General features: G+C 43.7%; 1 protein-coding gene across 1 annotated transcript in view; it reads right to left on the reverse strand.

Moving 5' to 3' along the window:
• Positions 1-1,955: 1,955 nt before the first annotated feature.
• jazf1b (JAZF zinc finger 1b) overlaps positions 1,956-13,059 on the reverse strand; it is a 340,149-nt gene continuing 329,045 nt past the window's right edge. The window contains exon 5 of the mRNA XM_038797271.1: positions 1,956-4,050. Within this exon, the coding sequence (XP_038653199.1) occupies positions 3,874-4,050 (177 nt within the window). The 3' untranslated portion in view covers positions 1,956-3,873. The remainder of the gene's footprint in view (positions 4,051-13,059) is intronic.

Raw genomic sequence — 13,059 nt, forward strand, 5'->3', positions numbered from 1 at the left:
GTAACAAAAACGTAAAATAATAAATTGGCAGTTCATTTTATACTCTGTCATTTGATTTAAAAGAAAATGAGACGGAATATAAAATGGTTAGTCAATTCATAACCGCTCGGTATGCATTACTGCCCAAGACAAATTTCACTGCATGTCTCCCATTTTTAAGTTAATACTTTACCACCATAATGGGTTGGCTTTCCTATTGCCCATCTGGTCTATTGTTTAAAATTTCAGTTCTCTTTGGTATAAAGTTCATTAAAGCGTACAACATTTGATTATGGCATGGCACCAATAGAGTATTAAGTGAACTCCAAATTCAAATTAGGACAATTAGAATTTCAGATGACACAGGATGAGAGGCAATGCTTTGTGTGTTTTGCAACAGAATATTCATACACCATAAAAAGCTGTTCAAAGAATGTCATGTAAGTTTTGCTTTGGATATTTGAAATTAGTCCTAAATTCAGATTCTCTGACTTTGCTCAATTAGGGAATTTAAGGAGGTTCTTAGTTAACTGGCTGAGACAAATCACCTCTAGGAATTAGGTTCAAATTCAATACAGTCTGAAAGGATGAATGGGTCCTTTCTAATAGTTTCAATCCAATTTTCTACGGGCTTGGGTTGACAATATAAAACAGTGCAGAATTTTGTACTAGTTGGCATTGTCACTCAGATAGGGCTGAATGCGGTTGGGAAATGGAAATAAATCCCACACTGCTTCCGTACGGATGCTCTTGAGATTGGGAATGAAGCATTGTTGACCACAGAGCTTCACTTTGCATCTGGCTATGCTATAAACAGGCATCAACTCACGCACCAGTCGCGGGCCGCTCTATCCGGCTGGCCCGCCGATTCTCTGGCCCGGATGGGCCGAGCGGCCGTTAAAGAGCCGACTCCCGCTGGCGCCTTTCTAACGTGCTCTGGGCCGGAGGGACATCGGCGTGGAAGGGTCGGGTGGCGGCCTGTGGGGGGGGGGGGGGGGGGGGGGGGACTCCAGGGGGGAGGGCCTCCGATGTGGCCTGGCCCGCGATCGGGACCCACCGATCAGCGGGTCGGCCTCTGTGGCTGGGGGCTTCCTTTCCTATGTGCCGGCCCCTGTTGCATCGGGCGTTTACGCGACGTGGACACGATGGTGTTGACATTCTGCCGTGGGATGGGAGAATCCCGCCCCAGAAATTTGGTTGCAGAGGGTGGCGCAGTGGGCTAGCCCTGCTGCCTCACGGCGCCGAGTTCCCAGGTTTGATCCCGGCTCTGGGTCACTGTCCGTGTGGAGTTTGCACATTCTCCCCGTGTTTGCGCGGGTTTCGCCCCCACAACCCAAAGATGTGCAGGGTAGGTGGATTGGCCACACTAAATTGCCCCTTAATTGCAAAAAATTAATTGGGTACTCTAAATTTATTTAAAAAAAGAAATTTGGTTGCAGGCTGTGTGTGATTGTTCAACCGTTTTGCATAGCACATTCCCAAAGATGCGCATCTTGGGATAAAGCTCCCCGTCACTGGCACAAGCTCAAAAATGATCTACACATGGTCCCCTTTTCCAAGACTCTTTGGGACATATATAATTCTCCAAATAAGGAGAAGGGTAGGTGACATATGCCAAAGGCCATTCCCAATGCAGCTTGAAATGAATTGCTGGGTTTATTTCAAAAGCAGTTGAGTTTAGCTTGTGTCCCAATTTCTCTGTGGGGAAGTGCTCCACTTGGGATCGATTCCTGCCCCCAGATGGCTTGGCTCAGATCTGGAACTTAAAGAGCAATGAATAGACTTTCCCCCCAGATTTTGAATACACTTCCAGAGCACAAATACCTCAAAATATGTAGATACTCAGGGAGCGTTTTCTACATTTCCACTGCAAAATTAGAGAATTGTAAATGCAGGTGCTAAAAGTACATTCTGGAGTACTGGAACTATAATCCTTAAACTCTAATTGCACTCTTGTGAAAAGCAGAAACCATTTGCTGAATCAGAGGCATTTTTATTCTTTATTTGTGACTTTGTACATTTAGAAAGCAGCTTTTTGTGTGAATTATCTGGGTGCCTTCAGTTGCTCACACCTCAACCTTACTTTCAATAAAGTAACATTCCCCCCCATAGAACATATGAAAAATATAATTTAGAGCGCACTTTACAAAGACTTGACGATACAATTTGCTATACACAACAAAGTAACCCCATCCATATATGTTTCATAATACTGCCACAAGGTAGAAGCAAATACTTGTAAAATCTAATTATAGTAGTTATTTCTCAAGAATTTACATGCATTGATGACAAGTTTATGAGTGTTTTGACTTATCCAAAATGCTGTTTCCATTTTTACTATATGGAGCAGTACCAAAAAGGACATACTATTATGATCTCCTGCCAATAAGCCATCAAGAATGGAAATGACAAAATTTATCCTTCCTCTAAAGTAAAACACTTCACCATCTGTAAGGCGAGAATGGCAAACATTGTTCACATGCAGCGTAGTGATACCACGTGGAAAGCTTAATTACAAATGGAATGCAGTGAGTTTCAGTAACAAGGCATTGATGAGCTTATTAATACAAGAGAAATTCACAAAAATACATTAACCATGAGTAGGAGGTTTAACATTAAAAAAAAATTCCGTGACCACCTCCTTAACATGCTTTGTCCTTGCAACCGTAGGCACATGCAAGTACAGTGGTTGCAGGTATTGGCAACACACAACATTTAAATCTACTTGCAACAGGTAACTACAAAGTGCTTAGAAATTCCATCAATTATGATGAAGTTCAGTTCCACATAACAGAACATATTCAAAGTGGTATATAACAAGAAAATTATTAATTTTAATATCATAACAAACTACCAAGAAAGCAAATAATTCCTGGAGAGGGAAAATTAAAAAAAGATATATAAAATTCTATTAAAAAAGCAATGTGCAAATCCCCTGCACGTTTCCCCTCTGGTTTAATAATAATTTTAATAACGCTTTGTAAATTTGTAGCTTTACATGCAGCAGATACGTCAACATATTTCCCACACTGCTGTATCTTTACCGTACTAAACACCCACTAATTTACACCATGCTGACATCTGTAATGCTTGTTGATATGAAGTAAAGATTACAGTGATGTCTGTAGCACGTTCTGAATGCGATACAGGCCCTGGGGAATACTTTTGACACGTGCCCACAGTGTGAAACTGGTGATGGTAGATCGAAAGTCTCTTCAGATTTTCAACTTCTTTGCATTCAATGGTTAGAAAAATTGGAAGAGATGGCATCCTGAGCAGCAGCCAGATATCAACTGATCCATGCTATTGGCAAAGGTTAATATTACCCCCACTATATCTTCCATGTACTCAAAGCACGTTACATCTCACAGGGGTCTACTTTGGTCAGCCAGCTTTTGGATTACAAAACTAGGCAATAAAATTATAACTTAAAAAAAGATAACAAGTTGAAGATACAACAGCTTTAAAATAAGTCAATGTATTCACCGCATATAAGCATACTGAAGTGAACATTGGCAGTATGCAAATTTGAGGAAATATTTTCAAATAACTTTACTTTTAGCACCTTATGTAATAACAATGGATTATAGGTAATATGAGCAGATGTACACATGTACAAAAGCATGTACTCTACAGTCCAAAGATACATTATTCTAAGATATACAAACAATTTTAAGCACACACTTAAAAAGGCCGAAATGACTAGTGTTTGAAAAGTTGCTGAATTCATCCTACACCACAGAGGATCTTTCAGTTACTGCTGGTGATGCTCTGGATTGTTGGTATAGTCTAACCAGCACGTATACATACATAACTATATATAACATATATGTATATATATTATATATACACATACAAACACACACACACACACATACAGATGTTTTGTCTCTTTTACTGCTGCATTTTTCTAATGATCTCAGCAGACACTGGTGGGTGGAAATTGATGGTGTGATGCCTCAGACCCTGTGCAGTCTTGTAACTCTTCCCACAACGGCATTTAAATGGTTTGCGGACACGTATCTGAGTCCGATGGCCATTCTTTGCATGGTATTTTATACCATTTACATTCTGTTGAGGAAACAAAAGCAGAATAAGTTGCAATTCAATATAAAAACAATCAAATACAATTAAGATTGAGCGAACAAATAGTGCAAAATTTTACTGATTCACCCATGAGCAATTTAAACTCCAGTAGTGTCTCAAACTAAAATGTTTTGGCTGACCTATTTAATGACAGAACACTTCAATCTGCCATAATTGTGAAACTGTTTCTCCCCAAGATTTTCCTTCAGCACCCCCACACATACCTGACTCCAAACCAAACTTACCCTCCCTCGGCAGTTAAGAATCTGCCCAGAGAGCGTGTTTCCACTTGTAAGGAAGTACAAAACTAGAAACCATCACATAAGATACCAAGGAAAGGAAATGTAAATTAGGGTAGGAGAATTCAAGGCCAAATCAGAAGGTACAGAAAGAAAAAATAAAGGGAGAGAAATGAGTAAGGATTAAGATGTAGAGAAAAATGTACCAAAGAGGAAAAGTTAGAGAAAAAAAAATCTAATTTTACATTTTTAAAACATCCAACAATTAAAACCTGAGGGAACGAGATTCTACCACTGTAGTTTCCTTGGTTTAGATCAAAGACACTAGTTTTGGACTGAATGGCATCACTTTCAAACTTCATGTAAAATTCCACCATATTACAGTCACTCTTCCCTAAAGGCTCCTTTACAGCAAGATTAATAATTCACCCTTTCTCATTGCATAATACCAATCTAAAATAGCCCATCCTCTAGGTCAGGGGTGGGCAAACTACGGCCCGCGGGCCGCATGCGGCCCGCCAAAGGTTTTTATGCGGCCCACCAAGATCAAGTCATAAAAAAAAACAATTCTTTAAAAAAAAAAATTTTTTTTTAAATAAGGTTAATTGGGGGGGGGGGGGGCTGTTGGGTTACTGGTATAGGGTGGATACGTTGACTTGAGTAGGGTGATCATTGCTCGGCACAACATCGAGGGCCGAAGGGCCTGTTCTGTGCTGTACTGTTCTATGTTCTATATGAGGCGCCCAGAATCATAACCGGGTGAAGCGCCATTTTTCAAAAGTAGAGAAAAAGAGGGCTAAAGGCAGGATGCCGCCGGGGGAAGTGCTGAGGTATATGCCGCACGCTAATTGGTTACAACCGGGACTATTAATTAATATAATATGCGGCCCTTTAAAATTGTGAATTTCTGAATGTGGCCCTTGCACGGAAAAGTTTGCCCACCCCTGCTCTAGGTGATTCCTCAACATACTGTTCTAGAAACCATCGCGTATACATTCCAGGAATTGATCCTCGTCAGCATTAGTGATAATTAGGTTGACCCAGTCTGTATGTAGATTGAAGTCCATTACTGCATTACTCCCATTACATGCAACACTAATTTCCTGATTCACACCGTGCCCTACATTACCACCAGTATTTGGGGGTCGATTAACAACTATCAAAGTTTGTTGCCCGTTGTTGTTTCTTAGCTCCACCCAAACGGATTCTACATCTTAATCTTCCATCTAAAATCCTCTCACTAACGTACTGATCCCATGTTTTGTCAGCAGTGCGATCCCACCTCATTTTCCTTTCTGGCTGTCCTTCCTAAATGCCGAATACCCTTGCACTTTCAGTTCTGAGCTTTGGTCACCCTGCCACAAATCTGTAATGGCAGTTAGATAACACCCGTTTACTTTTATTTGTGGAATCAATCCATTTACCTTGTCGCGAATGCATGTGCCTTTAATGCTGGAGGTGAGGTGAGAGTGACTGCCCTTGACATCAAGGCAGCATTTGATCGTGTATGACAGCAGGGAGCCCTTGCAAAACTGGAGTCAATGGAAATCAGGGGGAAAACTCGCCACTAGTTGGAATCATATTTAGCACAAAGGAAGATGGCTGCGGTGGTTCAAAATTAATCAACTCAGTCCTGGAACATCGCTGCTGGAGTTCGTCAGGATAGTGTTCCAGGCCCAGCCATCTTCAGTGGCTTCATCAATGACTTTCTTTCCAACATGAGGTCAACTGTGGGGATGTTTGCTGATGATGGTCAGCACCATCGCGACTCCTCAGACACTGGGTTGACAAGTGGCAAATAATGTTCTCGCCAGACAAGTTCCAGAAAATGAGCATCTCGAATAAGAGAGAATCAAACAATCGCCCCTTGACATTCAATAGCATTACCATCAGTGAATCCCCATTATCAACATCACAAACCACAAACTGAATTAGACTAGTCATATATATACTATGGGTACAAGAGCAGGTCAAAGGCTAGGAATCTGTGGCGAGTAACTCACCACCTGACTCCTCAACGCTTGTCGACCATCTACAAGGCACAAGTCAGGAGTGTGATGGAATACTTTCCAGTTGTGTGGGCGAGTGCAGCTCCAACAACACTCAGAAAGCTCGACACCATCCAGGACAAAGCAGCCTGCTTGATTGGCATTCCTTCCACTATTACGCACAACAGCAGCCGTGTGTACTATCCACAAAATGCCCCGCAGGAACTCACTAAGACTCCTTAGGCACCACCTTCCAAACCCACAACTACTACCAAGGACGAGGGCAGCAGATACATGGGAATACCATAACCTGGAGGTTCCCCTCCAAGTCACTCACCATCCTGACTTAGAAATATATCGCCGTTCCTTCATTGCTGGGTCAAAATCCTGGAACTCCCTAACAGCACAGTGGATGTACCAACACCACATGGTTCAAGAAGGCAGATCACCACCGCATTCTCAAGGTCAATTAGGGACGGGAAACAGATGCTGGCCTAGCCAGTGAAGCCCACATCCCGTAAAAAAATGAATTTAAGAAAATGCTGAGTTATTCTCACAATCTCTAATCTTAACTGTTGGAACGTTTGTATGTTTGTCAACTTTGTCCCTCTCTGCCACACTTTGATGACCATTTCCCTATGGCTATCCTGCTCTGTTACCTTATTCTCCCTCTTTAGTTTATCATATCATTCCTCACACTCTATTTAATTTCAAACCCTCTCTACTGTCATTGTTATATAACTCACCAGAACACTGGTTCCAGCATGGCTGACCTGAAGACCGTCCCAACAATAGGGCTTCCTCTTCCCCAGTACTGATGACAGTGCCTCATGAATTGAAACCTATTTCTCCCACACCAATATTGATGCTTCACATTTAACTCTTTAATCTTACTTACCCAACGCCAATTTGCTCATGGCTCAGGTAATCATCAGCTTCTTAATTTAGGCCCTAACTACTCATAGTCCCTAAAGCAGAACCGCCTTCCTAGTCCTACCTATGTCGTTGGTATCAACGTGGACCCCTCTTACAAGTTCCCTTCCAGCCTAGAGCATATCTCCTGAACCTTGGCACCAGGCAGACGGCACAGCCTTCAGGACTCTCTCTCTTGGCTGAAGAAAACTGTTTGTCTATCCTCCTCACTCTACTGTCCCCTACTACCACATTACTGCTGGAATGGCTCCCTTTATAATGATGTTATCGTCAGTTTGCTCATCCAATATGCAGTCCCAACTCTCATAAGTACAGGCCAAAAGTGTCCTCAACCTGTTAAGACAATTGCGCACGCCAATGCTCCTGCATTTCTAGTTTTGATCTCCTTACCTACCTCGCTTGCAGTCACACACCCCTGTCCCTGACCACTGATCAAAACAGAAGATTCTATCCTAAAATTATGACCGCCTTCTGGAAAAATTATCTAGGTAACATTCTGAGGTGTTGCACTGTCTGCAGCTTGGCCTCCAGTTCAATGTCTCTGAGTTGAAGATCCTCAAGGTGTAGACACTTACTGGAGATGTGTTTTCCCTGGATCACACTGGAATCCAGAAGTTCTCATATCCTGCAATCACAGCACATCACCTAGCCTGCCACCCCACTGAATCTTAATTAAGTAACTAATCAATTATTTTCTTAATTAATTGTGAATAAAATTAATTCCTCCTTTCACCGCCACTAATTTAAACCTTAGTTATCCAATAAACAGTTAAGAATAAAATAACTAATGGACTCATTCCTTTGTGTTCGTGTCTCTACATTAAGTAAAAGGAAGTGTTATTTAAAGGTTTGTGTGTTTCTAAATTCCAGCTCCTTCCAGATAGTCCCCAACAGCAGTTACTCACCAACCATTCGACTTCGGGCTTGCCTGTAATGTCACTGTTCACTCTCCCCCCCCCCCCCCCCCCCCCCCCCCCCAAGCAGCTCTCGTGAATTTCTCTCTGTGTATCCCCTGCTGGTTTGCTCCTCTCTGCTCTCCGAAGTTAAGTGGGAATGTTCAATATACCACGTGTCCATCACTTACCCAGCAGCAATTAATGGCACCCAGGGCTCGTGTCTGACATTCAGATCCTCCACTTCACCCTCACACACCTTGAATGATGCTGGCTTCAGACCCGCAGCTTCCACATACCTCCAGCTTTGACAGGCACATCACCCAAACACAATGCAACACACTCACAGATATTCTGCCCTCCTTCTTACATCACAAAGTTGCCTGCAATAATAAGTAGCAAAGCCAAAATGATGGGGTGATGAATATACCTTCAGTCTCAGCCTGATGGAGGAGATATTGCTGAACATCATGGGACTGGCTGCAACAGAACCCACAACATCTAGTGTCACTGAGAGCATTCAGGATGACAATATATCATTGCCCATGGCCCTTCTCAACATCCACTTCACCCTCATCCATTTGGTATGAAATGCAAGATGCAGATGCTGTGACCTTCAACCGTTTGCTTTACAGCCAGCTCCCCTTCCTCACCCCAGTCACCCCCTTCTGAATTTTTCGTAAGAACTAGACTCTTAAGAACTGTCACCGAGTCAACCACAACAGCCCCAAGCAGATGAGTGCTAGCTGCACCATATCTTTGAGGAAGAAGCTCCATTAGCTGATCAGACACTCGCAGCCATCAGCTCAGATACTGGCATTGTATGTACTTTTTACATGGGAATACAGCCAGGATCTGTATATGGTTAATCAGCGTGCACAATGTGAGTTGCAGGGCGACCAGACGGAAAGAGTAACTTGTGTGCCAGTTCAACAGAAGGTGGGGTACGGACAAGTAGCACCAGAGGGCACTCAGATTAGAACTTTAGTGAGGCAGTGTACAAAAGAATGCTGACAAAAAAGTAAACCAAAATGCTTGGTGCAATGGCAGGCTTGCCAGCATAGTGTCAATATCAAGAGTATGGAGGAGTTCAACTCCACTATGGATAGGACATCGCATGGAGCTTGGAGCCCATCCTTTTCTCTGTGGAAAAGGTAGCCAACTCCATGACAGCACTCACAAACCCAACCCTGATGCAATGTCAGGTAGCCAATTTATTAGTTTCCACTGCAGCACAGGCGGAAGCCATCAATGACCCAGTGCTGTGGTGGGAGGTCATACAGAGGTTATGAGATCTAAACGCAACCGCTCCCGATCTCACATCACGTGACACTCCAGGAATTGTTTGCGTTGGTTGTTATTATTCTAGAATGGTAGCTGCAATGGGGTATACCAGGTGGATGTAACAGTGGAAAATGGCAGTGACTGGAGTCTGAGCAGGCACTCTGTAGCCCACCCCAGAATGCAGGAATCCAAAATGGATTCTATCATTCTCCTTTTCGTCCTCTTGTTCATGTGGTGGCCTCTCGATTCTTGGTGGCAATGGCTGCACTAGTATGGTATCTTGGAAAACACAGCAAACCACCACAGACCTGGACAGCTGCTGGACAATGTGCCTGGTAGTTCCATGGTGCTACAAAACTAAATATTAAGACTTTTATTTCAATAAACCAAAGAGCAGAATATTAGGGCCGGGGGGGGGGGGGGGGGGGGGGGGGTTGGTACCTGGAGCAGATCCATTCCACACCAGTCCGCCCCACAGCCATAATGCAGGCTAAATTGGGACAGCGTGGAATGTACGCCCCTTGCTGGGGATGAAGATCTGCCCTCAAGAGTTGCAAGCCAATCTGAATGGGTGACAGGTTCATCAGTCCCAGCAGAACCAGGGCATTATGGGTGCTGCATTGGCTGCAAACAGGCCTAGGGCGCAGCCCATCGATCCCAGAGCCAGGGGTTTAGGTAAGGGAGTGTGTCAATGGGTTAGGTGTGTTTTAAAGAGCAGACGGGGTAGGAAGAAAGGGGGGGGGGGGGGATATCTTATGCGGGCTTACCCCTATTTGCCAAGGGACCTGAAGATAGAGCACCCACCTCCTTCCTTCCTGCTCTTTGAAAATGTTTTTTTAAAAAGTGACCTGCCCACGTCAACTTCTTTATGGCGTGGGCAGCGTATTATTGGGGTCAGGTGGCGTGTTAATAAGCCCAATTGACCCTTGATTATTTATTCAAATCTGTTGGGGTGGGCACACCCTTTATGTGTTCTCCCCACCCCCCTCGAAAGCAAGTCCGGTGGGATCACATAAATGGCAGCCCAAGGTAACAGAAATGAATAGAGATATGTAACTTGGATAATGAAAATTCAGCGTTGTAATAAAGTTTACTTTTTAAAGCACAAATAATTTCTGAATCAAAAGACGACTGCTTTGGAAGGTTAAAATTCAATTTACATATGTTCTCCAAGAACTTTATATACAGATGTTTTTAAAACTTTCAACTGTTGTTTCCTAATGCGATTAAAGAATCTTTTTTATTCTGATCAGCAGTTCAAGGCCCAACATTCTGTCCAATTTGTTTGTGCTAATCTATTGACAGAGGTGGGGAACACTTATTTGTGTCTGCATCTTTCTCTATATCTTCAAGCCCAGCATGGACCATTAATTCACCTCCAGTCTGGCCGCTCTTACACTAATGGTGTGCAAGATATCAGTGAGACTGCCCTCTGGAATTTCAGATGAAGGCAGAGATTCCAGAAGCAAATGAAGAATTATATAGTTCTAGGGGCACTTATGAAAAGACTAGGTGTCAAACAAAGTACAGGCAGGATGCAGTAAATAACAGGGTTTTTTTCCATTGAAGATTTACACTTCTCAATGCTTTGATAGCCTCTAGGGAAATTATCTTTCTGTGTTATCGCCATGGATTGTTTGCTTCCTGAACCAAAGAATTACGCCTTTAAAGTACTCCCAATTTCCAACGCGTCTACTGCCTCAACCCGTACTATCTGTTCAATCAGACCAGAATATAATGATCATCACCACAGAATTTTTAACCAAGTGTTAGGAATTCTCATAAACCTCAGGAACTAACAACAGTAAGATTTAAAAGCTTACTGTGCTTTGTGCCAGCTGCTGCAGTTGAAAAGTTATGCTATCCAATTAAATGTAGTGGTGTATAATTATATTTTGTAAACCCAATTTACCTGATACTATTCTGTTTCTTGTAGTTAAGTTTTTCTGTTTGCATTCACTATGTTGGCTAAGGGAGAGAGACAACTGACACTTTTGAAGGAATAAAACACTGAATTTCAACCTATCATGTGCCTTGGCTTGATTGTTTTGCTGTGTTGGCACTTTTCATGTCTGTTGTTTGGGTGTATTCTTGATGACCAGAGTTGTATTTGAGGGATTTCTATTGTTTGCCCCTTATAATAACCTATTTTCTTTGTCATTACCATTTGACACGACTTTCAGTTGCCCTCGTTGCGCTCTAAGTCAAATAAGTTTTTATTCTCAGTTGGGAGTCTCCCTGCTAAAAAGATGTGCTGGTTAACGGGAATGATATTAAAAGGTTTTCTGCAGCTCATAATAGTTTTTAAAAATGAGCTTCAAGTTGTGTTGAGTTATGATATTTGCAGGTTTTAGGTTAAGTTATTGTTTGCCACCGTTCCATGTGCTTTTGGGTGTGGTTATGCTGGACTGTGATGGCGTATTTGGGTTGGAGAGGGGTTGGTAGTTTAGTTTTAGTTTTCTGACAGTATCTGTGTCGAGTCACCTGACGTGGCTCGGTGGCCATCTTGGATTGTGCTTTTTGCTTTGTCTTCTCAGTTTCTCTTCTCGCTTTGTCTTCTCAATTCTGATTTTGTGTTGTTGCAAGAAACCCATTCACACATTAAATATCAGACCAAACTCTGCAAAGGATCGATTGGGCAAGTTTTTAATTATAGTTTTAACAGCAGGGACAGGGTGATTTTAATTAACAAAAGACTCCGATTCTCTTCATCCCGACGGTCGATATATAGGGTGCAATTCTCCAGCTGCATTGTGCTCAAGGGAGAGCACAACGCGGCCGGAGCATCCCAGCAGAGGCTCCCAGCGAGCCTCCCGAAAGGTTCCATACTTCGCAAGATTCTCCAGAGTCCTGTGAGATGTCGGAGAGGAACCCCGCCCCAAATGGGCAGGACCATATGTTACCGGACACCCTCGATTTGTCGGCCTCTACAGGGAGGCTGCAGCCGGGTACCGATCAGTGCTGGTCCACACAAATGTGGACCAGACAGAACGGCACCTGGAGGTCTCCTGGGACATCGCTAAGTGAAGAGTGGCCCCTTGGCCCTCCTCCTGGAATGCAGGCACCTTGGCACTGCCCAGGTGGCACTGCCAAGCCAGCAGGAATACTTCCTGGGTGCCAGTGCAAAGGGGCCCAAGTGGGGACAGTGTGGCACTGCCAAGGGTCAGGGGACGAAGGGAGCGTGCCCATGAATTAAGGGTTGGGGGGGGGGGGGTTGAAGGGTGGGGGAGTGGAGGGCAGGTAAGTAGGGGCCTCCGGGATGTTGGCGGGGTGATGGTTGGGGCTCATAGAAGGGAGGGGGTGCTGCAAGAGGGCTTGGGGGGGCTGAAGAGGGGGGACCTCATAGCAGGGTGTCCTCACTTGGGGGGGGGGGTGTAGGGTAGTGTCCATGTGTGTGGGGGGTGACATTACCCATGGGTAGGGGGCAAGCTCACTCAGAGATCGGGGCACCCTTTCAAAATGGCAGCCCAATCTCGATTTTGTGTTAAAACAAATTCTTAATAAGTGTAGGCCAAACCGATGAGAAACTCCCCAGGGCCCAAAAAAGTGACTAAGTGTCATTGAATAGCGGTGGGAAACTCGCCAGCAGAGCCGCGGGAAACTCCTTTTAAATCCGCCACAAATTATTTTAGAAATCTTTTGGGAGAATTATGCCCA

This window comes from Scyliorhinus canicula, chromosome 5 (assembly GCF_902713615.1).
Source record: "Scyliorhinus canicula chromosome 5, sScyCan1.1, whole genome shotgun sequence".
Classification (NCBI taxonomy): Eukaryota; Metazoa; Chordata; class Chondrichthyes; order Carcharhiniformes; family Scyliorhinidae; genus Scyliorhinus; species Scyliorhinus canicula.